Genomic DNA, 27,938 nt, shown 5'->3' with positions numbered 1-27,938 from the left:
GGAGAGAGAGAGAGAGAGAGAGAGAGAGAGAGAGAGAGAGAGAGAGAGAGAGAAAGAGAAAGAGAGAAAGAGAGAGAGATGCAGAATAGTCTCAATCATCCATGGGTTTTAAGAAAATAAAAGTCATTTTTGCAAAAATCCTCAGAGACAATGAGAGGAGGGCTGGAACTTCTAGCTCACTTCATGAAGCTCACCACAAAGAGTGGTGAGTGCAGTTATAGAAATAATTACACTGAGAACTACCATAAACATGTGAATGAATGAGGGAACTAGAAAGCCTGTCTAAAGTACAGGTGGGGGTGGAGTGGGATGGAGGGAGATTTGGCCATTGGTGGTGGGAATATTGCACTGGTGAAGGGGGTGTTCTTTACATGACTGAAGCCTAATCACAATCATATTTTTAATCAAGATGTTTAAATAAAGAAAAATAAAGAAAAACAAATTTGGGAACATAATCTCTTCTTATTCACTTAATTATAAACATTTTCTATTAGAAGATAAAGTTTCATATCATAAATTTAGTGAATAAATTTTATTTAGCATGTGGTATAATTTTTTCAAACAGTTTCACATTATTTGAGCTTTAGACTGATTTCTTCTGGATTTTTAAAATACTGATCTCAGTGTGGTATTATATATAAATATATACTCATTTTATATTTGATGCACTTAGTCATTTTTCTTAGAACAGCATTTGATAACTTTTTAAACCAAAATATCTATATATTGATATTTTTTCAGACTTTAGTAGACTTTAAATTTAATGTTGAAAAATTGCATTTTGTAGTAATTTATACTGTATTTCTTCAGTTTAATGTATTCAGATATTGATAATATTTTATGATGATCTGATCCTTGTGAATAAGTTTGTATATGTATAAGCTAAAATTTGAGTATACTTTACTCTTTTAAAACTCATCAACACTGGGGCCGGGCGGTGGCGCTGGAGGTAAGGTGCCTGCCTTACCTGCGCTAGCCTAGGAGACGGACCGCGGTTCGATCCCCCGGCGTCCCATATGGTCCCCCAAGCCAGGAGCGACTTCTGAGCGCATATAGCCAGGAGTAACCCCTGAGCGTCACCGGGTGTGGCCCAAAAACCAAAAAAAAAAAAAAAAAAAAAAAAACCAAAAAAAAAAAAAAAAAAAAAAACTCATCAACACTGGGGTCAGATCGGTGGCACAAGTGGTAAGGCATCTGCCTGGCCCGTGCTAGCCTACAACGAACTTCGGAGTCCCATATGGTCCCCCAAGCCAGGAGTGATTTCTGAGCGCATAGCCAGTAGTAACCCCTGAGCGTCACCTTGTGTGATCAACATCCCCCCCCAAAAAAAATTTCTGAGCAACACTATTTTTGATTTTAAAGAATTTGTCCAAAGTTCTACTGAACAATTATGCAGCTAAAATAAGTCTCTTTATATTTAATTACTCATGGTATGCTTATTATGTTGAATCATTATTATCTAACAGTATATGTGCTTTCTATTAAATAGGTAGGCAACTAAGAGGCTTCTTTTGGAACTAACTTTTAATTCTTATGTATTAGTAGATTTTATGATTTTTTGGACTCTTTTTGCTTGAAATGAAGCCAAAGTTTCTCTCTTCCTTATCTTAATTATTCCCTTTTAGATCTGGTAGATCACCCTCTAATTCTGGTTAAGATTAAATTAGTTAAACTATCGATCTTATTAAGGAAACAGTTTCCCTCCATTCATAGATGTCTGTTGCAGTGATGTGTGGTAGCAGGAGTCTGAGATGTCACTTGAAGACCAACTGGGATAAGAAGGAAAGGCAGAATGTACCTGAGCTAAAAGCTTTAGGTGGGTTATCAAGAGGGAGAACTCAAACCAACTAGCAGGTTTATTTATGCTAATCATGCTGCTATTTCTTGAGGACTTTTGAAGAATCCCTTTTTAATTTGGTTTAGATTTCTAGACTGTTACTTGCCCATGCAATGTACACATGGAATGCAAGCAGTCAGTTATAAAATACTTTGGGATTTTTTTTTTTTTTGAGGGGGGCCAAGGTGGACAACACAGCCAGCAGTGCTCAGTGGTTACTCCTGGCTCTGTCTGTACTTAGGAATCACTGCTAAAGAACCACTCAGGGACCACATGGATTGATTCCTGATAGGCTATGTATATACAAGGTGAGCACTGTCCCTACAGTACTATCACATTGGCCCTACTTTGGGAGTTTTGAAAGAGTGAAAATCCCAGAATGTCAGTTTGGTATCTGAAAGTTGATTGTTCAAGTTCCATTGACCTAAGTATTTGCCTGTATTTTTCAGCACAAGACTTTCAATATACCTAAAGTCTGTGCTTTCGAGGCCAATCTTCAGTTTTGTATTGCTCACACAAAACTAATCATTTCCTTACCATCTTTTTTTTTTTGCCTTACCCTCTCTCAGTTTACAGATCAAGTAGAGAAGTTTGGAGAAAAGATCATGGTGCCAATACAAGTTGAGTTCAGCAGAAGTAATAGCATGAAAGGGCTTTTGTATCAGAGTCATCAAAATAAATCTATATTTAAAATAGTTTGAGATGTTTTTTCATGACTCTTTTCAAATGAAATAAAATAAACTAATGCATTTTATTTGCACCATTAGGACCAAAATAGCATTCCAAACTGAGTTAAAAATGAAGAGATGTTCTACATTTTCATATGAAAATCCAGTGTGTATTTACATATAAAGTGTCTCTAAATTTGGGATCTCGTCATGTTTCAGCTGCTTGGCAGCTGCAAGTAGCTCAGTACTACCCAGACACTACAGATACACTGAGTATGGACTAATGGAAGTGAATTTGTGGTTTGCCTTGCCAGCATGTTCTCTTATCTGCTAAAAATGAATTCCTTTCTTTCTATGAATTGGCAGTAAGATCCTCAAGAGACCTCTTAGCCCTCACATCATTTAACTTTTGGGTGTGAAAGCAATCTTCGTCCTCCCTTTAGCAAGTCATTGCAATTTTAGTAACCCAGGTTAGTACTTTTAATTTGTTCTTTTGACATGCTCACAACTAGGCAGACTGGCTACAAGAATGTGTTGAATTTTACTCTAAGATAATATTTCTAACAATACTCATAAAATCGAGACAGCGTTCTATTTCAGTTCACATTGTAAAATAATACATGTTCTTGGTAGAGAGGGCATCATTCCTGGTTTCTGTGAAGAAAAGCAAATATAAAACAGCAAATCATAGGTAGAATCCCAATTGAAAACTAACTCTTCATTTTTTTCCTTTTTTTCTTGTTGTTGAAAGATAAGTCATTATAATCTCTAAAAATATTTTTTATTTTGAAGACATTCTTTTCTCTTTTTCTTCTTATTTATTTTATTTATTTTTTTTGGTTGACCATATGTGGCAGTGCTAAGGAATAGTCCAGGATCTGTGCTCAGGGGCAAATAGGCTTGGGGTCAGTTTATGATGCCAGCAATTCATCTGGGATCTGCCGTACGTATAACAGGCATTTTAATGTCTGTATTATCTATCTGCACCTTATCTGGGGGATTTTCAGCTGCTTTGGTGGATTCTTACTGGTCATTCTAAGAATGCAGCCAAGGGCCTCCTCTGCACTACCAGTACAAGTCAAGCTCTCAACTCTAAGAATATAATGAGTGAACAAATTCTCAGATGTTGTGTGGAAGTTTTATATTGGTTTAGTTAGAAAAATTGAATTTAGAGAAAGGAAAGAAAGAAAAATACACAAATCAAGTGGTCTTAAAAACTTTCTTTTATATTTGATCTAGGTATATTTTGAGTCAGAATAAGGAAAATCCCTGGCAGTGCTCAGTGTATATGGGGGACACTTCTGGATACTGGGAAGGTCATCCAATAATAAAGCCCAAGGATGCTATTTTTCTCAGGTTCAGTGCTTCTAGGAACCAGTAGGCCAACCTAGTATTGCTACCAGATCAATACTACCAGACTCTCCAGGACTCTGGTTGTATTGGGTGTGAAGCAAATGATGCTGAGGATGGAACCAGGACATCATGCATGCAAAATAAGCCCCCATAAATCCTCTATCTGTCTGCTCCCCATAACAAGGATGGGAAACTAGAATGTATTTTCTTTACCTTATTATTTTTTTTAAAATTTTGAATGAAGAAAGTATATGATGGGAAGTGTTACTCAATTAAATTTAAATTCTTTCCTACTGAGTTAATCACATTAAGTAATTTAAAAAGGACACCTACAGGATAGGACAGATAAGGAACTTGTCTTGCATGAGGCCTACCTGATTTAATTCTCATATCATTCCCCGAAGGTTGCCAAGAATGATTCCCTGAGTACCATCTACCTACACCCCTATAGTCCAAGAAATAAAAGGGCCTTTAAATATTAAAACTTTAGTCAGAGCCTTCTCTCCCCTCCTCTGTCATCCTTCTGCCCCTTGATAGGACCACTTCTGGGTAGTTTTGACTGTGAGAATGGTGGAGGTGAGAGTGCCCCTAGCATCCTGTGGTAGAAGGTAGAAGGTAAGGATGCTGTTGAGTGTGTTACAAACATAGGCAGGGCCCTGTACTGCAGTTTTCTGTTACAAACATAGGCAGGGCCCTGTACTGCAGAGTTTTCTGTTCTGAACAGATGGGGAAGGCTCTAGATCTGAAAGAATATGCTACTTACAACAATGGACCTCCTGAGCTGGGCATATTTACTCTCTATAAGCACATTTATTTGAACGATATTCAGTATAGCAGGAAAAGGTAATAGAAACTTCCTGGGTACAATAAGTTACACAGTTTCAAAATTATACTGTTTCTGTTTTTATGGGCAGGTTTATTAAAAGGCTGGCAGGAAGTTAGAAAACCTGAATAAATGCTGTGCTGTTATATAATTCCTGAATATAAAAAAAAAGTGTGTTCTACTCTGTTGAATGAACTTTGTTTCTTTTCCGACTTTAATTGTATTACATTTTAGAATCTGATAAGTACTCATTTAAGGAAAAGAAATAGGCCCCCCTCTCTTTCTCTCTCTCTCCCTCTCTCTCTCTCTCTCTCTCTCTCTCTCTCTCTCTCTCTCTCTCTCTCTCTCTCTCTCTCTCTCTCTCTCTCTCTCTCTCTCTCTCTCTCTCTCTCTCTCTCTCTCTCTCTCTCTCTCCCCCCTACTTCCTTCCCTCTCCCCTTCCCCCATAATGGCAACAAAGATTTCTTTTATCATACGTTGTAGTTCTTCTGAGTTTCTTTTTTTAATCAATAATTTGTTCTTTTCTTTTAAAAATAATCTCTTTATTTCAGCACCATAATTGCAAACACGTTTGTAGTTGAGGTTCCGTTATGAAAAAGAACACCCTCCCTTTCCCAGTGCAACCTTGATTTTCAGATCTTCTTGTCTTCTTGGGAAGGTATAAGCATTGGGCCAATGCTTAGACGTCAGTGCTTGGGTTCTCCAGTGGTGCATGCTGGAGGTCGAATTCATGGCTTGCACCCCTGAGTTATCTCCGCATCTCAATTGCACAGGCTTTCTGTGGAATTTCTTGAGCATTCAAACTGTAAGCTATTTTGTAGGTATCTTCTCTAATTGAATCTGTAAAACATACTATAGTAAGAATATCTTTTGTAAGTTGTGCATTTCTAAGCCTTCCTGTGAAGAGGAACCACAGGTAAAGTCTTTTCAACATTTTGTTAACTCACATTAGGGTGAACTGTCTCTAGACCTTCGTGGCTGGTGTGATTGTTAGAGCTTGTTCAGTGTCCTACGGAGGCTTTAGGAGAGGTGAACCGTGATTCTATGGATCTGTTGCATTTTCACAGTAGTTTAAACAGGTTAATAGTTTATTGTGCTTCTTTATTGTGAGAAATACACATTTTGTGGATCAGTTTTCAGCTCCTAGCATCAGCATTCCTTCCTTCCTTCCTTCCTTCCTTCCTTCCTTCCTTCCTTCCTTCCTTCCTTCCTTCCTTCCTTCCTTCCTTCCTTCCTTCCTTCCTTCCTTCCTTCTCTTTCTCTCTTTCTCTCTTTCTCTCTTTCTTTCTTTCTTTCTTTCTTTCTTTCTTTCTTTCTTTCTTTCTTTCTTTCTTTCTTTCTTTCTTTCTTTCTTTCTTTCTTTCTTTCTTTCTTTCTTTCTTTCTTTCTCCTTTATCTCTTTCTTTCTCTTTCTTTCTCTCTTTCTTTCCTTCCTTCCTTCCTTCTTTCTTCTTTCTTTCTTTCTTTCTTTCTTTCTTTCTTTCTTTCTTTCTTTCTTTCTTTCTTTCTTTCTTTCTTTCTTTCTTTCTTTCTTTCTTTCTTTCTTTCTTTCTTTCTTTCTTTCTTTCTTTCTTTCTTTCTTCCTTCCTTCCTTCCTTCCTTCCTTCTGTCTTTTCTTTTTTTCTTCCTTCCTTTTCTCCCTCCCTCCCTGCCTTCTTCTTCATTTCCCTCTCTTCCTTTCTCTCTAAATATATCTTACATTTGCATACTAGTTATGTCGTAGTTCACATGGAGAAGCTAACATGGAGTGCTGGAGACATAAGGTTGTATGGGGCAATGAAATCCAATACCTAACATCCTATTTGTCCCCTCAACCCTGACAGGAGTGATTCCTGGGTACAAAGGCAGGCAGAAGCCCTAAGCACTCCTGGGTATTGCCCCAAACAAAACAAAAGAAGACATATACCAGATCTGGCTCTGCAGAGTCATACAAAAATCTGATATAGGGACCAAAAGGTAGCTCAATAGGCTGGGAAGCCTGGGTTTGTTCTCACCCCTGTGAAGAGCACTGGGCCAACAAGTGAGAAGTGAGCACAGGACCAGAAGTTATACTTAAGCACAGTATGGTATGGTCTACCAAAACCAAAGAGGAATATTATGCCTTTCATTTATGAAAATAAGTTTGGTGCTTAAATAAATAATTTATTATTAAAAATAAAAATTCAAATTTAAAAAAGTAAAGAAAATAAGTGAAAAACATGTAAAATTGTATTTCTACATTTAGTTTTAAATACTAACATGAAATTCTTACTATATGCAGAAGAACTGTATATGTGTCATCTTTAAAACATTTAAAACATTTAAACCTTTAAAACATTTTTGGGGCCAAAAATAAGTAGCACAGTGAGGAGGACACTTGCCTTTTGCACTGCCAACTCAGGTTTGATCCCTGGTATTCCACATGGTCCTTGAGCCTGCCAGAAGTGCCTTCTGAGTGCAAAACCAGGAGTAATCCCTGAGTGCCACCAGATATGGCTCCAAATCAAAAAACTAAAACAAACAAACAAACAAACAAACAAAAAATTGTTCTGAAAAGGGCCTACCTAGCTTCAATTTCCTAATTTCTATTTGGTCCACTGAATTTACCAGGAATGATTCCTGAATGCAAAGCCAAGAGTAAGCTCTGAGCAATGCTGGCTGTGTCCCTACAATAAAACAATTAAATAAAGAAAAACAAAGAATAAACAAAAAAAACAGTTCTGTGAAGTAGAAAATTAATTGCTTTTTACAAATAAGGAAACTGAAGCATCAAAAATTATACACCTAAGGGGTAAAGACTTTCCCAGATCTGTGTTTCAAACAATATTTTATTCTGCCTTTTGTTTCTGTACTAGTCAAAGAATATCCAGGTAAGTAAAAAGCATAGCTATGGAAGGTAGAATACTTAAAGAAGGTAAGGAGTAAAAAAGTTAAGAATATTCGGATGACATTGGGGATAAAATAAAGGCAGGGAATAGTAATACCATGAAGAACCTCAAATTAATACAAAATTTGGAGTAGACATACAATTTAACTGCTAACTCAAACCAAAGACATTATTTGGAACAAGTGGGGATACCGATCCCAGCTGAGTTATGTATTTGAATCTTGGCAGGTAACATTTTGGGTGAACCTGTCCTTTCAAGACCATTTGACACAAATTTTGGCACTATGTTATAGAATGCCTCATTTTGAAGAGAAGACTGTGGATAGATATGGTCTTCTTGCAATTATCTGACAGGAAATTCTAACAGGGCGAATGATTGTGACTTCATTATTTTTCATTCAGTGTCAGTTACTTTAGGTTCTACTTTTAACACTACCTAGTGCTTTTGCATAATTGATAATTCTTCTTAGTGGAAGAACACTTACTTACTGGTAATTTTTTATCTTTGCTTTTTTGAGACATGTATTTAAAAAAGTCATGCCTAGAACTTTCAAGGAAGTTTGCATTATATACTCAGTATTAAATCTTAACTAATTTAATGTTAAAATATAAAATGAGAAGAGGGCATACTGATCCTTTGAGAAAAAGATGAATTCTAGTTTGTTTCGTAATTTTATTGTGTGTTTTTTTCTGAACACTAAAAAAAAAAACACCTTAAAACTTATTCTATTTTTTTTTTTGTTAATACTAAAACAACCATTAAACTAAAAAATTTCAATGTCTAGTTCTCAAAAATGTCTTGTTTTCAGCTATAGTACTTCTCCCATCTGTGCAGAAGACAAGCTCACGACTGCTATGTTTTCATAAGATAATCCATTTTGGATTTGATAAGGAGCCACTTGACATACTTGTAGACCAGGAAAGGTGAAAATATAGGTCAATAGTCATTTCCTTTGTTTCCTCCAGAAAATAAATGACTTAATATTTGATAGCAATCTTCATTTTCTCTCGGCACAAAGGACCAGTGATGCTATTTCATTACATATTCCATTCAGTATTCTGGATGTTTTTTCATTATTCTCTAAATGACTTTTCATAAAGGGAAAAGGCTGATGAATATGTTAATGTTCAGTACTGTTAAACTTACAGTTTGGTAAACATCTATTTTTTTTCCTTTGAGCTTTAATAACCAGGGAAATCTATGAACATGATAATCCTGGGGAAAATTTTTGTAAAAGCAGAGTTAATTCTTGTCTTAAGTATGTAGCTAATAAGATGATTTGTTTATATAGTTTTTTAAATTGTTTCTTTGTGGGGGCACATCTGACAGTGCTCAGGGTTACTTCTGCCTGTCTGTTGAGGGGAGTTGAGATGAGGGTCAGCTTCGCTCAAGACAAGTACACCGTTTTTCTGGCTCCACGTTTTATAGACTTTTTTAAGTAAACTATTTTCTTCCAAATTTGTTCTAAGATTGTAGAAGTTTTACTTTATTAGTATTGTTTGTGAATTTTCATGTTCATCTTAAGAGGTCTTGTTCCCTACACACATAGACCTCAATTAAGCAAAATATATAGTGAAATTAAACGGTATTCCTAAATAGTCACAAACCCAGAAATGTAGTATGGATCAGAAGAGAAATGGAAGGAATATATGATACAGTATGCTTTTCCCACTGGACTTCTGCTTCAACTTTCATGTAGGATTTTAAAAAGTCAACGTCATCTTAACACTCAGTCTTATCACATTGCTTCCTTCATCTATTCATTCACCAACTACTATTCACTCTGCTAAATCATCCTCTGAAGTACTACTAAATTATTTTTCTCTACTTTATTCCCACTCTTTTAATGTAGACCCTTATAACCCCTCTTCTGTGCACTTGTTTAGTTTGTCAGCTGGATGCCTAGCCAAATTCTGTATGTTTATAAACCATCTTCCAAATGTATTCTAGGGATGTCTTTCTAAACACAAAGCTTTTTAACACATTTGCTGTTGTTATTATCTTTTAGTTTGGGGGTCATGTCAGAGGAGACTCCCAGTACATTTCTTAGGGTGTGCTGCTGACTTTTCTAGGGTGTTCATGAGGTACTGGGGAAAAACAGATGCCTTCTATACAGCAGTGCTTTGAGCATTTGCCTTAGCCAGCACATCATGTTTTTTCTGACAAACCTCCATGTCTTATCTGTGCCATGCCTAAGCATACTTTTCCACTTGCCTCAGACTCTTTTCAGCATTGAATCTTTCTGTCTTCTTCACCTAAAAACACAACAGCCAGCACTGAGCTTAAATTACAGAACTCTTTTGAAACGAATAACCATAGCATTTTACATGTATTGTCTAACTCTAAGTCTCCTTTCTGATCTCTCCAACTTTGCCTTAATGAACACTTATGTTTCAACCATACTACATACTTTTTTGTTGTCAACAAATATTGCTAATTTCAACAACCCTTCTGTTTCAACTTCAACTATCAGTTACCCTCACCTATATCCTGGAGAATAAATGTATTTGCTCACGTGTACTATTTCTTTAAATCAATAAATATTAGCTAAGTACATAATATATGTTAGGCATGATTTTAAGTGTGGGGTAAGTGACAGAGTTAGAAACGAAAAGTTAAAATCTCCTAGAATGATTAAGAATACATATCAATAGTTTTTCAGGTAGTGATTGGAACATAAGTGGAATAGAATGATCAGAGGCTCAGAGGAGAGAGCTTTTTTTTTTTTTACCATGGTTGAGTTGTCACCTGAACAGAATAATAAAAAACAGGCGAGTAAATGATAAGGCAAGGTTAAGACTTCAGAGGGGTATGACTTACATCTCCCTTAAGTATGTCTGTTCAGTGTTTTCCTGCACTTATTACATCTGAAGTCTGAAGTCTACTCATAGGAATGTCTGACTGTACGGAGCTTATACAACTTTGCAGCCATAGTCCTCAGTCTTCTGCAGTGGTGGCCTTGGGAAATAGATATTAACCTCAGAGCAGACTCCTCCCACTTTTCTAACCCTAGACTGGTTGCTTTATCATTCTTAATTCTTCATTTGCTTGTTCTCAATGGACTTAGTTTAAGTTATTGGATGGCAAAACAACTGCAATTTAGCTATTAAGTTTTTACTCTTGTTTACTGATAAATTTTCAGATATCTAGCAAGTTCCTGGTACTCAGTTTTTAATAGTATCTGGTTTTTGCTTGTTTTTGTTTGCTTTTTTTTTGGGGGGGGCTACACCCAATGGTGCTCAGAGGTCATTCCTGGCTATGCACTCAGAAATTGCTGCTAGCTTGGGGGACCATATGGAATGCCAGGGATCGCACTCAAGTTTGTCCTGGGTAACCTCTTGCAAGGCAAACACCCTACTACTGTGGTATAGCTCCAGCCCCAATAGAATCTGTTTTTATGGGGTGGAGGGTTGGATATTTGGACCCACCCATTGATGCTCAGAGCTTCCTCCTGGCTCTGCATTCAGGTATCACTCCTGCCATTGCTGAAGGAACTATTCTTAGTACTGGGTGAAACCAGGGTTAGTCTTATGTAAGACAAAATGCCTTACCTGCAGTACTATCCCTCCGGCACCAGTAGTGTTTTATAAATTGAACCTTAGAGATCATATTGAGTGTGTTGCAAGTTTAATAGCCCATGTGCTGGATCTGTTGCCTGTGTTGGTCCTTTTTTCTAGGCTCATCTGTGTCCATCATATGCCTGAGGCAGAGCCTGAAGGCTTGGGCTGGAGCTCACTGCAGTTTTCTGATCCCTGCCTGCTCCTTTCCTGTAGCACCGTTCTCAAGTGGAACTAAGTTCTCAGAATTTGTTTTTTTCTACTCTTGTTTCTGGAGACAGTCTTTCCTGTATTCCTTTGAAGGACTGAATTCAATCTCTTTTAAACAAATAAAACAAAACAGATAGTGGGCCAGAGAGATAGCACAGTGTTAAGTTGCTTGCCTTGCATGTGGCAGACCAGGGTTCAATCCCTGGTATTTCCTGAGCACTGCCAGGAATAAACCCTAAATCTAGAATCTAGATTAATCCCTGAGCACTGCCATTGTGTCTTCCCCCACCAAAAAAAAAAAAAAATGAAAAAAACCTAATAAGCAACTACAAACTGAGATACATTGAGATATAATTGACTTAAAATATTATATTAGTTTCAAAGGTACAGTGCAGTGAAAAGCTAAAAAAGGTGCCCATAGTCAGTCTAGCTAACTTTGATTTTTTCATTGTTACAGTTTTGCTCCTGTGATTAGAACATACAAGACTTACTTTAAAGCTTTGAAATATGCCTTGTTAACTGTGGTTATTTTGCTCCACATTACAGCCTGGTGTCATTTATTTTGTCACTAAGAGTTTGTGCCCTTTTGACCTCCTTCATTCCCCCACCCCACCACCCCTCGCCTCTGGCAACTACCCACCTGTTTTCTCTGTGTGGTTTCTAAATATTTTTCTGTGGTGGTGGATTTTTTTTTCATGTGTATATTTTAAATGATTCCACAAGTAGGTGAGAGCAAATGATATTTGTCTTTGTCTAACTTGTTTCACTTGGCATAATGCCCTTAAGATCTATCCTTGTTTTAAAGGCCATCATTTCCGTATTGTTTTTTGTTTTGTTTTGGTTTGGTTTGTTTTTTTTGTTTGTTTTTTTTGTTTTTGTTTTTTTTTTGTTTTTGTTTTTGTTTTTGAGCCACAGCCGGTGACACTCAGGGGTTACTCCTGGCTATATACTCAGAAATTGCTCCTGGCTTGGGGGACCATCTAGGACACCAGGGATAGAACCCAGGTTCATTCTGGGTCAACCTCCATGCTAGGCAAACACTCTACTGCTGCACTACAGTTCTGGCCCCTACTTCTTGTTTTTTACTTTTTTTTTTTTATGACTGAGACAGAATAATTCTCTTATTCTGATCTGACATCACAAATAATCATCAATCATCACCAGTCCATTCTGACACCTGTTCCATCTCTGGGGCATGTTGATACCTGCTCAGCTGAATTCGACTTTTGCCCTTTGATCTAAACTGGAGTTGGACCATTCTAGTTTGTTGGTGGGCTGACATTTTCTTAGTCATAGTATTTTCTATTTCTGTTCTGGAGTCCTGACTTGCCATTATATCTCCTATACTGTGGGAATAGGACATAGATACTATTAGTGCTTTAGGCATAGCAGGGATAGCACTTTCCAGCCATCACATGTTTGTGGAGAGATCTGGCCAACAGTGCAATCTTTAGGTAGTGTTGCTTTTCAGAAAATAAGATGAATGAGAAAAATAACATTCTATCAGAATTTTATTACTGCTGGAGTGGGGTGAGTCTGGAATACTCCAATGTCATTTCATCATCCTCTGCCCAATGAACAAACCAGACAAAGGCTTACATCTGTTATAATTTCTGTAAAGTTATTAAGGATCTTTGAAAGTGCTAGCAGCAAATTCTGGCTTTCAGTTTTGAGTTGAGTTGGTTGCCCTTTTGAAAAGCATCTGCTTACAATTTGATTAAGAATGTGTCAGTTTTTTTCATGGTTAGTTTAGCTTCTCTCACTAGTGAGTATTTATTTCTAAACAATGTGGTGAAACTTTTCTGTTTTGGTCACTATTTTAGAGCACTGCCTATACAGAAAGCAGAATAATTTCCTACTGTCAGGAAAATGTACGTTTTATTTTGTGTACAGTTTTGTCATTCCTGAAGAGCCAGAATTCCATGTTTCAGTGTGATATTTGTGGAAGAGTTTTCTTTTACAAATGAACACAAATATTTCAAAATAATATACCTATCAATCATTGAAACCACTGACAGGAATTTAAGTGGGAATCTCAATCAGTCTAACATTTGACTCTCATTTTTGTCAATAATATATGGATGTTAAAGTGATAACCATTTTTTTCCCCCAGGGTGAGGAAAAGTGAAACATGAAATACGGGGCTAGAATGCCAGCCTTGTGTTGGAACTGATATTTGTTTTGCACTGTTTCGGGTGCTTTTGTAATGCATCCTACAAGAATAAGTTGTCAACTGTAACGCTCTGAGCATAGAAAGATGTGATTTTACACTCTAAGTGATTATAAATTAAATACTATTCTCAAATTTCTCTCTTGAGCATACAACTAAGAAGATGAAGTTAACGCCTTTCATGCAAGTCCATGAAAGTAGTAAACATATTGAATGGACCACTAAAAGGAAGGAATATTTTCTAAACTGGGAAGCAGATTAGATTACCATAGATTTTTTTCTAGATGTGTAAATAATTATGACACTGATTTAGTAGATTAATTATGCGATATTTCTAGGGTAGTAACATAATCTCATCAAGTTAGTACTTTGAAAGCTTAATTTAAAGGAGAAAATGAAAAAGCTTTGAAACCAGAGGAGTATATTAATTTCATGGTTGGTTCTCTATATGTTGCTATTTCCAGTAATATTGAAAACCTTCAGTTTTCAAGTAAATATCAGTTTAGCTCTGGGTAACAGACACTGTTGGTGAAACTAGATTCTGTCTGTTTCCTTCAATAAAGCGTTGGTTACCCAACCCACACTGATATGGTAAGAATATCTAGTTATAGATAGAGAGATAGAGCACGCTACTGGGGAGAAGGAGGTAAGAATGTGTAGTAAGTATTGTTCAGTTGGAGGCAGACTCAGTTTCAGACCATTTTCTTTCTTGACTTGTGACCTTGAATATTGCAACTTTTTGTGTCTCTGATGCTTTATCAAATAATTCAACCTCAACCCATTTGGTTTCTGTCAGGATAAAATGAGTATCTAGGGCCTACAGAGAAAACAGAGTGGGTCAGCCTTTTTTTGCCTTGCATGCCACCAACCCTTGTTTTGATCCTTGGCAACACATATGGCCCTCTGAACACAGACCCAGGATTATGCTTTGAGCACTATTGGATGCTCAAAGACAAAAGACAAAACAAATTAATAAATAATATGTACATTTATCTCTGCAGCTCCCAGCACATGTACTGGCCCATAGTGTGTAGGCAGATATTAAGAGCTGTGATATATCCCCAGTGTAGTCCTAGAATGATTGTTTCATGTACTGTGTAGCAATAGAGAATGAAAGTCATTCCCTGAGAATGATTCTGTTGTGATCTGTTAACCTTTACCTATTACAGAGCAAAGGGAATTCACTTATTCTTTTGAATTAAAAGCTTATGAAGGGGGTTATTCTGTTTATGACTGAAACCCAACTACTAAAATGCTTGTAATCATGGTGCTTAAATAAAGATATATAGATAGATATAGATCGATCAATCTATCATCTATCTTTCTATCTATCATCTATCTTTCTTTCTATCTATCTATCTATCTATCTATCTATCTATCTATCTATCTATCTATCTATCTATCTATCTATCTATCAACTTTTGTAAAGAAGCCGAAGCAGTAGCGCAGTGATAAGACCTTTGTCTTGCACATATCTGACCTAGAATGGACTGTGGTTTGATCCCCGGTGTCCCATATGGTCCCCCAAGCCAGGAGCAACTTCTGAGTGCATAGCCAGGAGTAACCCCTGAGTGTCATTGGGTGTGGCCCCATAACAAAACAAAACAAAAAAAACTTATGTAAATACATGCCCTGTTCGTTGATTGTGACATGTTGGAGAAAATGACTGCTTTTAATTTTAAAGATTTGGGGGTGGGGTGTTGGGCCAAACCTGGCCCTGTTTAGGGCTTACTCCTGGCTTTGTGGCCAGGAATCACTCCTGGTGAAATTTGCAGGAGCTTATGTCATACTGGGGATCAAACCCAAGGCAAGGCAAAGTGCCTTACCCACTGAATTACCTCTTCAGCTCACTCTATTTCTGTCGTGGTGGTAGAATCTAAGAGGAGAGGCTGACATCTCAAAGATGAGATTATGAGGCCTAATTTTCTAGTAATCTGTTGATTTTCTAAAGAAAAAAGTACCTGAAAGTTGATACCGTTAATGTTTTAGTATTTACATTGTAAATCTGTTCATATCTTTTATGAAAATATTTTAATTAACATGTGTAGTGATTCCTCTATTACTCCCCAGATGCCTCTCACCTCACTGTTTTAAAGGAGCTGGGCATGAGGGGGGTGTAGGTGATGATTTTCCTTGTCACTTATTGTCAGACATAATTTAAGATGGGTACTTCTGAATGTCCTGCTTCTCTAATAATCAAAACACACAGTTGTAGATATTTTGATGTACATAAGGAAAACTAGTTTTAAAATAAAGCTATTGCTATCATTCTTGGTTTCTATCATTGTGCAAATTGGATGTCTACATGGTTAGCAGGAAGGAGAGACAAAAAATGCTACATTATGGTGCAGATGGCCAGGTTATAGTTCACTAGGAAAGTCACCCTGTCTTATACTTTTATGATGTATGATAATGAATGTCATTGTTTTCCTTTTGACATTTCCACTAGGAATATTTTAGGATGTTAAGGCCAGTGATGGTTGTTCTAATAAGGATTGTTACTCCTGTTTAAGTCTTGACCCTATAGTGTTCTTATTCCATGCTTAGTTGAGTATTGTTTAATAATTGTGATATTAGTTTTTACTGGATAAAATTCACTCATGGCCCTATTGATTCTTAATGTGTATATATTAACATGTATATGAAAATGTACACAAATTAAAATGCTGAGGTTGTATAATGTCAAAATGTTACAACAAGAATATATCAAAAGTACTGTTACTAAAATTGATGACTGTGTAATTTTATTTACCTCTTGGGAATCAATTGAGCTATTGATTTTACAGCAAATGTGTTTTGATTAAGATCATGGCAAGATATGTTTGACAGCAATTCCAAATTACTAGAGTTTATTACATATTTAATGTCTACAGTCAACTGAGATTGTATGTATCTGATTTTAGGTTAGAGAGATAAATCTGTCGATATTTTGTTCCAAGGACTGTAGCATCAGTGTTGTAAAATTGTCATGCCCTCTATAAAAACCTTCCTCCTTCCTAGAGGTTTGGAACATGGGGCAATGCTTATATTTATGCGCAACAGGGTTAGAATCATGAATGTGAAGATTAATTTTTACCGTGTGTACATATGGTATAGTTTTCAGGCATATTTCAGATAGAATCTATAGTGTTGTAAGAACTTAATATAGTTAAGACCTGTTTTCTCATTATTCTTGCTAAAACATTGTTATTTATGTTTTTATAGTTGTGGCTGTGTTCATGCATAAAGAGTCATGGAACATAATATATCTAGGAAAAACTTAATTTCTTAAATTATTTAAAAAATAATATATTTTACTTTTGTGTGATATCAAGATGTGTATATTGTCTTATCCCATGTTGAAATAATGAAGAACAATATTTTTGAAGCCTACGATAAACACAAGCTTATATTTAAGTATATTAAGTGGAGCGTGGATCTCTTCAGGTTTTTATGATTTATCAGTTTTTAACTTTGAAGACTCTGGTTAGCTTGCATTTTTTAAACTAATGAGTTTATCACAGCCAGTGAGGAAAATGGTTGGAGTATATCAGCTGTAAATTGGTACAAAGCACTAAAAGGGACATTAGCCTCTAATCAGATTCTAACAGTTCATTAAACCTGCCTTTCCAGAATAGCTCTTTGTCTTTTCCCCATCTTTGCAAAGCATCTTCTTCCTGTTTTTTTTTTTTTTTTTTCCTTTGGTCTGGGCAAGACGTCCTCCAGGGTAGGCAGCAAAATCAACTCATCCTTCATTGTCTACCAACCAAACAGCCTAAGGGATGCTTTGTTAAGGTAGATTCCTTGCACTGCTTTGAAAAAGCTGGGAGTGGAGCTCTGGATGCTCCTTGTAAGAAGGCTTTCCTGAGACACAGGGATGGCTAGCCAAGCAGGCTGCTTTCCAACTATGGAAGCAAGTGACACGTTAGGAACTGAGATCCTTGCCTGATGTGTAAACAATCTACCAGCTTCCATGAAAAGTTTTTTGACTTGTATTAGCTGAGCCTGTGGATTGTATCATAATTCCTTCTGCTCTACCTAAGCTAATGAGTTACAAAATTACCTAGAAAGAAGAGCAAATCAAAAGCAAACTTTTTCAAAAAATATATCCTGCCAATTTTGATAGTTTATATTTCTCAGAAAATAACATGACAGTAGTAATTTATTTTCTTCTTTTTTATTACCTAATAGACTAGGTAGCTTGGAATTTTTTAAATACTTCAGTTTATCCCCGAGTAAATTTGCTTCTCTTTCTTGTTGATTACTCTGCGCAAATATTTGTGATAGAAAGGCCTATGAAATTTAGCTCTTAGGATATTTTTCTTAACAAAAAGAACCTGAAAATTGGAGAAATAATTAGAGCTTCCCTCTGCTGCACTCTGTTGGTATTATTTGGTAATAAAATGTTTGATTTATGATGTTTTGAAGTGCCACTTGCTTTTACTTAACTATTTGGTAGAAAAACTACTCCGTGAGAGGCTAAAACCCAGTGTTTTATGATTACAGATCTTAGTTGCTATGCAGATAAAATAGTTAGAAATTGAGTCAATCCTTTTTTAAACATAAAAACAATTAGTGTTATATAGTTCTAGGATTAGGAATAATCTTGCTAATCATTCAAATTTAATCATTTTGATTTCTTAGTTCACATACGAAGGGAAAGTTGGCTATCTAAACATACATTAAAATTGGAATCCAGAGGCCGGCATGATATTGCAGCAGTAGGGTGTTTGCCTTGCACGCGGCTGACTCAGGATGTACCTGGGTTCTGTCCATGGTGTCCCATTTGGTCCCCCAAGCTAGGAGTGATTTCTGAGTGGATATCCAGGAGTAACCCTTGAGTGTCACTGGGTGTAGCCCTAAAACAAAACAAAAACAAACAAACAAAATTGAAATCTAATTGTGGCTTGAAGTGAGTGAGTGGTGAAACAAGTTTTTGTTTATCTCCATAGGTGATCGGCTTCAGAAGATCCGACAATAAAAATTAGTTGAAAGTAACCTTAATATAATATTATTGTAAATGTTATTTGAAATTTTATTAAGTCACAGTAGAAAAAAGATTTTTCCTTAAGAGTTTAAGCCAACATTGACCAGAATATAAAACAAAGTATGATTTATACTTAATTCAAATTTATCTTTAATCCAAGAGTTGTGTTTGGGTTTTATATGTCGTTTTTTTTTAGGTACAAAGTTTGAGATTTATACCTTGTGATTTTTATTTGATCACAGTTGCCACAATATCCAAGTTCATTGTGGCTAGAATTATGTCATGTTTTTAAATATTTAGACTTTGATGTCAAATAAAGAAATAAATTATTCTTATCAAGTTTCTCCTTTATGAATTTCTGTACAAAATACAACCTTTAGAATAAAGGCAGTAAGTTACTATCCTTTTATTTAATTCCATAGTTGCAAAATTTGATTCTACTCTTCCATGTTCCAGTCTCATATAAATTAATGTAAGGATTCCTTACTCTAGTTTATTATAGTCTGGCTTCCAACCCAAAGGTCAGAGAATCAAACTTGATTAATTCAACTACTTGGTCATTATTTCAAGTGAAAGTTCACAATGGAGCCATCATCGGTTGTGCTGATATTCTCATTTAATTATACTTTATTGTTATAAAATTAGGTTAGCAGTTCTAAATGTACTATAGAAAAGGAAGACCCTACCAGATGTCCTCTTTTGAAACCCCATACCTGATTTTGCCTCCTCTTTTTTATTACCAGAATATCACCTTTGAGAACAGAATGTTAATGCTTGATGGGATGCCGGCAGTCAGAGTCAAAACAGAAATCCTGGAATCTGAACAAGGGGTAAGTGAAATTTTAGATGATTCCCTCCACCTCCAGTAGTCCTGTCCCTTTTTCTTTATTGTGGAAATTACTGTCAGAGCTTCCTGTTTGCAGAACCTTTCCGTTTTTCCCTTTGCTTAGATGTTTCTTCTGCAAAATTCTCCTGAGATTGATGCCTTGTTAGTTTCTGCTCACTTGCTAACCTATGTGTTACTAATTTGGAAATGATAACTCTCTGAAATCAGGAGTAATTCCTGAGTACAGAGCCAGGAATAATCCCTGAGCATTCCTAGATATAGCCTCACAACCTCCCCCACCCAAGGTGTGGGAGGCAGGGGGCAAGCACAAGTTATAAGATAAATTTCTTACTATATTTATATTATTTTTTATGCTATGATGATTAAGGGAAAGTTGAATAAATTGCAGCCTGTGGAAATCACATGAAGCCAAAGAAAGCATATTTTATGTGCCTGACAATATGAAAGTACAAAGACTTTAGGTGCAGATAGATGCTTTAAAAATTATTTGAGAGTGGGGCCGGAGAGATAGCATGGAGGTAAGGCGTTTGCCTTTCATGCAGAAGGTCATCGGTTCAAATCCCGGCGTCCCATATGGTCCCCCGTGCCTGCCAGGAGCTACTACTGAGCAGATAGCCAGGAGTAACCCCTGAGCGATGCCGGGTGTGGCCCAAAAACCAAAAAAAAAAAAAAAAAAAAAAATTATTTGAGAGTTTATAATTATCAATGTTTATGGCTTCTTTTCTCAAAACCAGGAGATATAAAGCACTAGCTGACCACATTTTTAATTTACAGGAGAGAGCTTGAATACTTGAGCACACTGCCTACCAATCTTATTTAATAAAAAACATTTTCCAGGTGCTGGAGCAATAGCATAGCACATAGGGCATTTGCCTTGCATAAGGCTGACCTGGGACTGACCTGGGTTCTATCTCTGGCTTTCCATATGGTCCCTTGAGTCTGCTAAAAGTGATTTCTGAGCACAGAACTAGGAGTATACTCTGAACGCTACCAGATGTGACCCCAAAATAAAAAACAAAAAACAAAAAACTAAAAACAAAAACAAACCTTCAAAATTTATTTCACTGTGGCTAATGACCCCCAAAAGAAACATGAATTGAATAAACATTAATCTTATTCATTTTATTTATAAAATCAAAGCAGGACATTAACAATCTTTTATAATCAAGCTATTAAAAACTTGAATGTGAATAAAGTATCATGTTAAGCAATCTAAATATAAGGCTAAGGGATAGTATGGGATTAAGGCTCTTGCCTTACATCAATGCTAATTCAAGTCCAAATCCCATACTGAATTGATTCCCCCCAGCACTGCCAAAATCACTCTAGAGCACAGAGCCAGGAATGCCCTATGAGCACTGCAAAATCACCCTACAATTTAAAATCCCCAGCACCACCCAAAAATAAAATAAAATAAATATATGACTTAATTTATAATTTTATTCACAGGGTTTGTCCAAAAGATTTCATAACTGGGATATAATTGAATATGGATGGAAGAGTTACAGGGGCTGCTATGCAGGGTCCCTAACATCCCAGTGCTTGTTATGCTATGCTTCCCTGCATCCATTTATGTCTGTGTCTGAGATATACCCTCACTATTGTGATAATGCATTTCCTCTTGCCTTTGTATTCAGTGCTGTGATTGTAGGTCTAAAATAAACTTCAGCCATTCACACAAAATCCATAGTAGTAGACAGATTGACCACAGTTTAACCCAAGGTATAGGAACTAGAGCAATACTAAAGATTATGCAATAGTTAAGATTTTGGATTTAGAGTGGACATATTTTTTGAGAAACTCACATATTCATCAGAATCTTTGAGTATTACTCATCAGTTAAAACTTCTCAGTGAAGTAGTTTTTATCTTTATTTATGTAACTACAATATAAAAAAAGCAATGGTTTGTTTTCTTTGCAACTCTGTAATCTTAATTTTAGTACACTTTCTCTTTATTTTATCATTTTCTATATTCTCGTTATTTTCGGTTTAAAAAATCATATAGACTGAAGCAATTGAAGAGGAGAGCAATTTCTTAGTGCTGAAGGGAAAATGAGTAAGTAGCCTGTTTTCAGTGTTGCTATTATTTCACAATGTTTTCCAGCTTACACGGTAAATCTACTTCAGTTAAGGATGGTGGAGGAAAGGGAAAAAAAAGTTCAGGAAATCAGTCAATGAATTCCTGTGAGACACAAATGAAAACCAGATTAGTTAGGATGGTGTATTGGTGCCAACTGAACCAGAAAATTTTGTGTTTTGTTTTGGGGTCACACTTTGAAGTTCTCAGAGCATATTCCTGTCACTATGCTCCAGGATCACACCTGGTGATGCTTGGGGCACTGGGGATAAATGGTGTCAACAGCAGCATACAAATCTAAATTACTTATGTTTCAGCTCTCTGGTGCCTGTCCTGGGGATCTTTGATAATATCTAAACACTTAATTCACTTTTGCCATTATTTTTTACTTTGAAAATAAGGTTTTCATGAACAATGTAGATGCACAAAAAACAAAAGTCAGTATTTCTGTAGATCTTACAGTGTAGATGAAAACTCCATCTTAATATTATATACTACTCTTGTATTTTTAAAAATGATAGGAAACATTCCAATTTCAGAGATTTTTGCTTAACACCTGTTTTGTGTATGTGTTTTTTATTTTTAAATTAATGTCACAGTTTGGGGGTTTGATTTGAACCTTGCCTAGTGGTGCTAAGGGATCAATCCTTGTGGTAGGGCAGGCAAGCAACCTTATGTGTTGCCAGGGATTGAAACTGAGTTGGCTGCATGCAAGGCAAGCATATATCCAATTTATATTGCCCTGTCCCCTAAAAATAACATTTCTTCCTTTTGATAAGTGAACTGATATTGACACTTTAATGTAATTTAGTTGATATTTTTTTTATTTTTTTATTAATATAACTCATTTATTTCAAAGATACTCTATTTGTTTAAAATCTATAAAGCTTGGCTCAGTGTTAGATCACCACTGGCACCGTAGCAGTATAACAACAGCAGTAGCAACAACAGAAAAGAAGAGGTGCATAAAGTTTTTAACACTCAAAAGCCATCTTTGATTGAAGATTTTCTTTTTCTTTTCTTTTTTTTTACTGTGCTCCTTTGACTCTAATTCTTTTTTTTATTTAACCAACTTTATTACATACATGACTGTATTTGGGTTTCATTCATGTAAAGAACACCACCCAACACCAGTGTAACATTCCCATCACCAATGTCCAAAATCTCCCTCCTCCCCACCCAACCCCTGCCTGTACTCTAGACAGGCTTTCTATTTCCCTCATACATTCTCATTATTAGGATAGTTCAAAACGTAGTTATTTCTCTAACTCAACTCATCCCTGTTTGCAGTGAGCTTCATGAGGTGAGCTGTAACTTCCAGCTTTTTTCTCTTTTGTGCCTGAAAATTATTATTGTAGAAATGTCTTTCACTTTTCTTAAAACCCATAGATGAGTGAGACCATTCTGTGTTTTTCTCTCTCTCTCTCTCTCTCTGACTTATTTCACTCAGCATAGTATATTCCATGTACATCCATGTATAGGAGAATTTCATGACTTCATCTCTCCTGACAGCTGCATAATATTCCATTGTGTATATGTACCACAGTTTCTTTAGCCATTCATCTGTTGAAGGGTATCTTGGCTGTTTCCAGAGTCCTGCTATGGTAAATAGTGCTGCAATGAATATAGGTGTAAGGAAGGGATTTTTGTATTGTATTTTTGTGTTCCTAGGGTATATTCCTAGGAATGGTATAGCTGGGTCGTATGGGAGCTCGATTTCCAGTTTTTGGAGGAATCTCCACATTGCTTTCCATAAAGGTTGAACTAGACGGCATTCCCACCAGCTAGTTGATATATTTTAGAGGCAACAGATTTATTTCAGAGGCAAACAGAACATTTTGAAAATAACTCATTTTTTAGTTTTATATTTACCCCTTAAATATATAAAAAGCTATCATTAAACCCTCTTTTCTAGTCAAACTTAATAAAAAGCAGTCCACCATCTTTAAAACTGCACGAGTTTCTCTTTATTATACCATAAACCATCTCTTTCTTAAAAATACAGATATGTATATATTTAGAGCTTCATTTTTATATTTTAAAAGTAATTTATTTGTAATGCCTTACCGATTTACAATAGTTTTTTTTTTATCAGAATTAAAGGAAATGGTTTAAGAATTTCTGAACTATTATTAGGTTAGAAGTGCAAAAAATCTGGAGTTCTTGACTCTTTCAGGACTTTTCTTTTTCTTTTCTTAATGCACCTTACAGACCGATTAAAGTTGAATAATCCATAAAACTGTGTAAGTTTGGGGCCGGAGAGATAGCATGGAGGTAAGGCGTTTGCCTTTCATGCAGAAGGTCATTGGTTTGAATTCTGGCATCCCATATGGTCCCCCGAACCTTCCTGGAGTGTTTTCTGAGCATGGAGCCAGGAGTAACCACTGAGCACTGTGGGGTGTGATCAAAAAAACAAACAAACAAACAAAAACCACTGTGTAAGCATACTAGCAACATTAAGATAATCTGGCTTGTGCTCATGATCTTTCGAATCATATTAGTCACATTAAAGTTATAGAAATGGGAGCCGGAGCAAGAGCATAGTGGAAGGGCGTTCGCCTTGCACGTGTCCAGCCCCAGACAGATGGTGGTTCAATTCCCAGCATCCTATATGGTCCTCTGAGTCTGCCAGGATTGACTTCTGAGGGCAGAGCCAGGAGTAATCCCTGAGCACCGTTTGGTATGACCTAAAAACACAAAAAGAAAAAAAAAAGTTATAGAAATGGATCTCTGTGTTATGGCCATGGAAAAAGAAGGTGCTTTGGTTGAATCCTGTGATCATTCTGAAAATCCTTATTTTTGGAGGTTTTTTTTTGGGGGGGTCACATATGTCAGTGCTCAGGGGTTACTCCTGGCTCTATGCTCAGAAATCGCTCCAGGCAGGCTTTGGGGACCATATAGGATGCCGGGATTCAAACCACCATCCTTCTGATTGCAAATCAAACACCTTACCTCCATGCTATCTCTCCAGCCCCTCAAATCCTTATTTTTGAGGGTGTGTTTTACAGACACTGATGTTAACCTTCTTTTGTTCAGGAAAGAACCCTTAGTCTGCTTTTATACTCTTGGCAGTGTTTTTAAAGTCAGGCCTCTTTCAATGTCTTTCTGGTTTTTCTGCACCAGGAGGACATATGTTTGTTCTCTTCTTGTTATAAATAGTCCCTAAAGTCTCCTGCTGTCAGCTGGTTTCTTCATGTCCCCTCACCCTTCCCAGGAATTCAGGTCCTGATGAGCACACTCAGGGCTTAAACAAATGGGCTAGATTTACCCATCTGCTTCTTTTCTTCTCTGCAGTTTTCTGGCTCTCTTTCCTCATACATTTAATAGTTTTATAGGGTATGTAAATGGCCATATCTCTCCAGTCTGAGTTAAGCTCTCAGAGGACCAGAACTTTTTATTTCTTTCTTTTCTTGGGGGAATACGCCCTCTCCTTTTCAGGTATTACTTCTGGCTCTGTGCTAAGGAATTATTACTAGCAATGCTCTAGGGATTATATGTGGTGCCAGGGATTGAGTGGGATTGGTGAGTTGCAATGCAAAAGTCTCACTACTGTACCGGCTCTCAGGCACCAGAAATATGTTTAAATACTTCTTTATCTTTCTTATAACTCCTGGCACAAATTCAAAACACAGCTTTTATTCAATTTAACCAAACACAGTGAAGCCACAAAGGCAGACAGTAGCTTTTATAATCAGCTCTGTCTCTCTATTTCAGAGTGTCATTGTGAACATGAAAATCCAAATTGGATATGTTGGGAATACATACAGTTTCTTGTGGGTGACAGCCTTCCTTTGGGGGCCCTGGGAACTGATCCATGAGGTGGCATGGACACCATCTGTGGGTGCCTTTTTCCCTTTTGGAACTGTCTGGCTCTCGCATCTGTAGTTTTATGACATCGAGCTCGATCATTATTGCTGTCTCCGGAAATGTGATTTCCCTTTTCTTCAGGCTTGTCGGGCGTATGGCACATGCTGCTAAGCAGTCCATGGGAAGGGCATGTTGTCCTGTGATACACTTCAGGGACACAGCAAGGACTGTCGGAATGACTTTGTCTGTGACCTTTGGTGCTTATGTCCTGCTGTTACAAGAGCTTCCCAAATGCTATCGGCCTTTGGATGTCCTAACATGCTATTAAGCAAAAGGCTAAAGCAGGAAAGAGAAGACTGAAATGGTTACACCTAAAGATAAGGCAGGACGCAGAGAAAGGGTTCTGCCTCAAAGACATGAAACAGAATTTCATCCGCAGAGCTCCAGCTTCTCCGCTTGAATGAGACCAGGAAGTTGTTTCTCTCTGCAGGTCCCCGTGTCCTTCTCTCTTTGGGAGGGGTCTTGGAGATGAAATCTCTGTCGGTTCTCCGTGATGTTTTGGGGTTCTGGTAGGTGAGACAGAATGAGAGACGGTGTTTCCAGTTTGAGTTTACAGGCCAGACTGCCATAAAGCTACCTAGGAATGGAAACTAAAAGGCAGAGGCACATAGTGGTTCAGACTTGAGGTCAAGGGCTTGCTCAGTCTGGTGCCCCTGGTATGGGTTAGCCATTGCCAATTTGCCCTCACCCAGTGAAACTAGGCCATTTCGGACCTGCCTGGAATGTGAGTTGGATACATATTATTTTTTTAAATAATTTTTATTTTGACCAAAATGGATTATAAATCTTTCACAGTAATATTTTAGGTACATAGTGACATTGAATCAGGGCATTCCCACCAGCAATGCTGTCCTCCCTCCACCTCTGTTCCCAGCATGCATCCCATATCGACCCTTCTTTGCCCACCAGACTGCTAGTATAAGTGGTCCCTTCTGTGTCTAGCTTATTGTAGATTGGGTATCGATTCTGTTGTAGTTGGCTTTGGGTTTGGTGTTTAAGTCTGATCATTTTTTATTTCTACTCAATGTTCATATGACTGTTTGGTCTTGGTGCCCTCCATTATTTCCCCCTCAATTTGTGAGGCAGAACAAGTTATGTGGTTCTGAGTGATGGTAAGAAAAAAAAGGATGGGGCAACAATTCAGACAAGCAAAAAATGGGAGGAGTCCTTCTAGAGACTATAAAAATCAATTTAAGAAAAATAAAAGGGAAAAAGGAAGGAAAACATAAAAATAATACCAAAAAAAATCACCCCCCCAAACAAACAAACAAACAACCAAACACTAACCACGGTCCTGAAATAAAGACGAATCAAAGCACGGGTGGGGGGGGGGGGAAGGAGGGAACAAGCAACAATTACAAAAAAAAAATTAATTTGTGCTTTTTTTTTTGCATAGGCACAGTAAAAATTGGGGAGATTAGAAAGGGAATTCCCCTGGCTTAAGAGGTACAGGGTTTCTCCGCATTTGAAGTATACTGTCATGGGTATAACTACAGGCTGTACATGCTCTTTTACTCTCCTCTAGTTTCTTTTGAAGAAAACTAGGCACCAAAGTGCCCCATTACTTTAGTTTCCATTGCTGCATTTCTCAAAAGGCAATCTTGTCAAGATTTTAACATTTCCATGTGTTTTCTGAGAGTGGATCCCAGATAAATTGTACATTAGCACTCTAATTGTCTTGTTTGACTTTGTGCTTCAGCATATCTGAAAAAGATTTCAAATTCTGGTTGGATTTTTATCATGTAGAAAAGTAGGATGTCACGGCCTGACTTAAATTATTGTCATTTTATTCCCCTTCCCTTCTGTTTATGTTGTAGGTAATGTTGCAATGACTAGGCTTCAAGCAGTTGATGTGGTGTTTGTTGGGATATAATTCTTGGTTGTGTTGCTTACACAACACATACAACATTCAACACACATGGTATACTACTGGGGTGCCAGAGTTTGGAGATGGCACAGTAGTACTGGAAAGCCCAAATAACAATGCTTCTGCTTCTGGGACAGTGCTGGGAACCAGACTTGTGGCCCCATGGAGAGTTTGAATAGGGGTAAAGCCACTTAATTGAATTAGACTTAAGTGGCCTGGTCCAGTCTCTAGTGCTGCATATTTTCCCTTGAACACTGTCAAGAGCACTCCTGATCACAAAACCTGGAGTAGCTGTTGAGCACCACTGGCTGTGCCCCAAACTACCGCCAATTCCAAACAGAAATAACCTTATGGCTCTGGGCTTCTAAAATATTTGTTGTACCACTATGTAAGTGTGTCATTCCAAAGCTTCGGAAAATTATTATCACCTGATTATGAAAATGTTACTGTTTATGATATTTGGCCACCCTTTAAAAGCATCAAAATGGGAATTCTGATATCATATGTATTTGTTTTATTATTTTGGGGGCCCACCTGTTAATTCCTTGGAGCTTCCATTGTTTGTGTATCATGCCTTAAAGTGCTCAGGAGTTTTTGAGTTACTGGGCTTTGTACATGCAAATTAGGCAGTCCTGCCCTTTGAACAATCCCCCTGACTTTTTCCCCTAGAGTTTCTATCCATTAAAAATGCTGATATATTTTATCTTTGAAAGTAAAACAATGAACTCAGGGCAGCAGGATATTATAGTGGAGAGGGCACTTGCCATGAACAGAGCCAACCTGGGTTTGATCCTTGGTACCTGATATGAAATCCTGGAACTACTGGGA

General features: G+C 37.0%; 1 protein-coding gene across 1 annotated transcript in view; it reads left to right on the top strand.

The window, feature by feature from the left end:
- KLF12 (KLF transcription factor 12) overlaps positions 1-27,938 on the top strand; it is a 501,377-nt gene that overhangs the window by 210,941 nt on the left and 262,498 nt on the right. The window contains exon 3 of the mRNA XM_049778917.1: positions 19,195-19,281. Within this exon, the coding sequence (XP_049634874.1) occupies positions 19,216-19,281 (66 nt within the window). The 5' untranslated portion in view covers positions 19,195-19,215. The remainder of the gene's footprint in view (positions 1-19,194; positions 19,282-27,938) is intronic.

This window comes from Suncus etruscus, chromosome 8, assembly GCF_024139225.1.
Source record: "Suncus etruscus isolate mSunEtr1 chromosome 8, mSunEtr1.pri.cur, whole genome shotgun sequence".
Taxonomy (NCBI): Eukaryota; Metazoa; Chordata; class Mammalia; order Eulipotyphla; family Soricidae; genus Suncus; species Suncus etruscus.
This window is presented reverse-complemented; position numbering and strand designations above follow the sequence as displayed.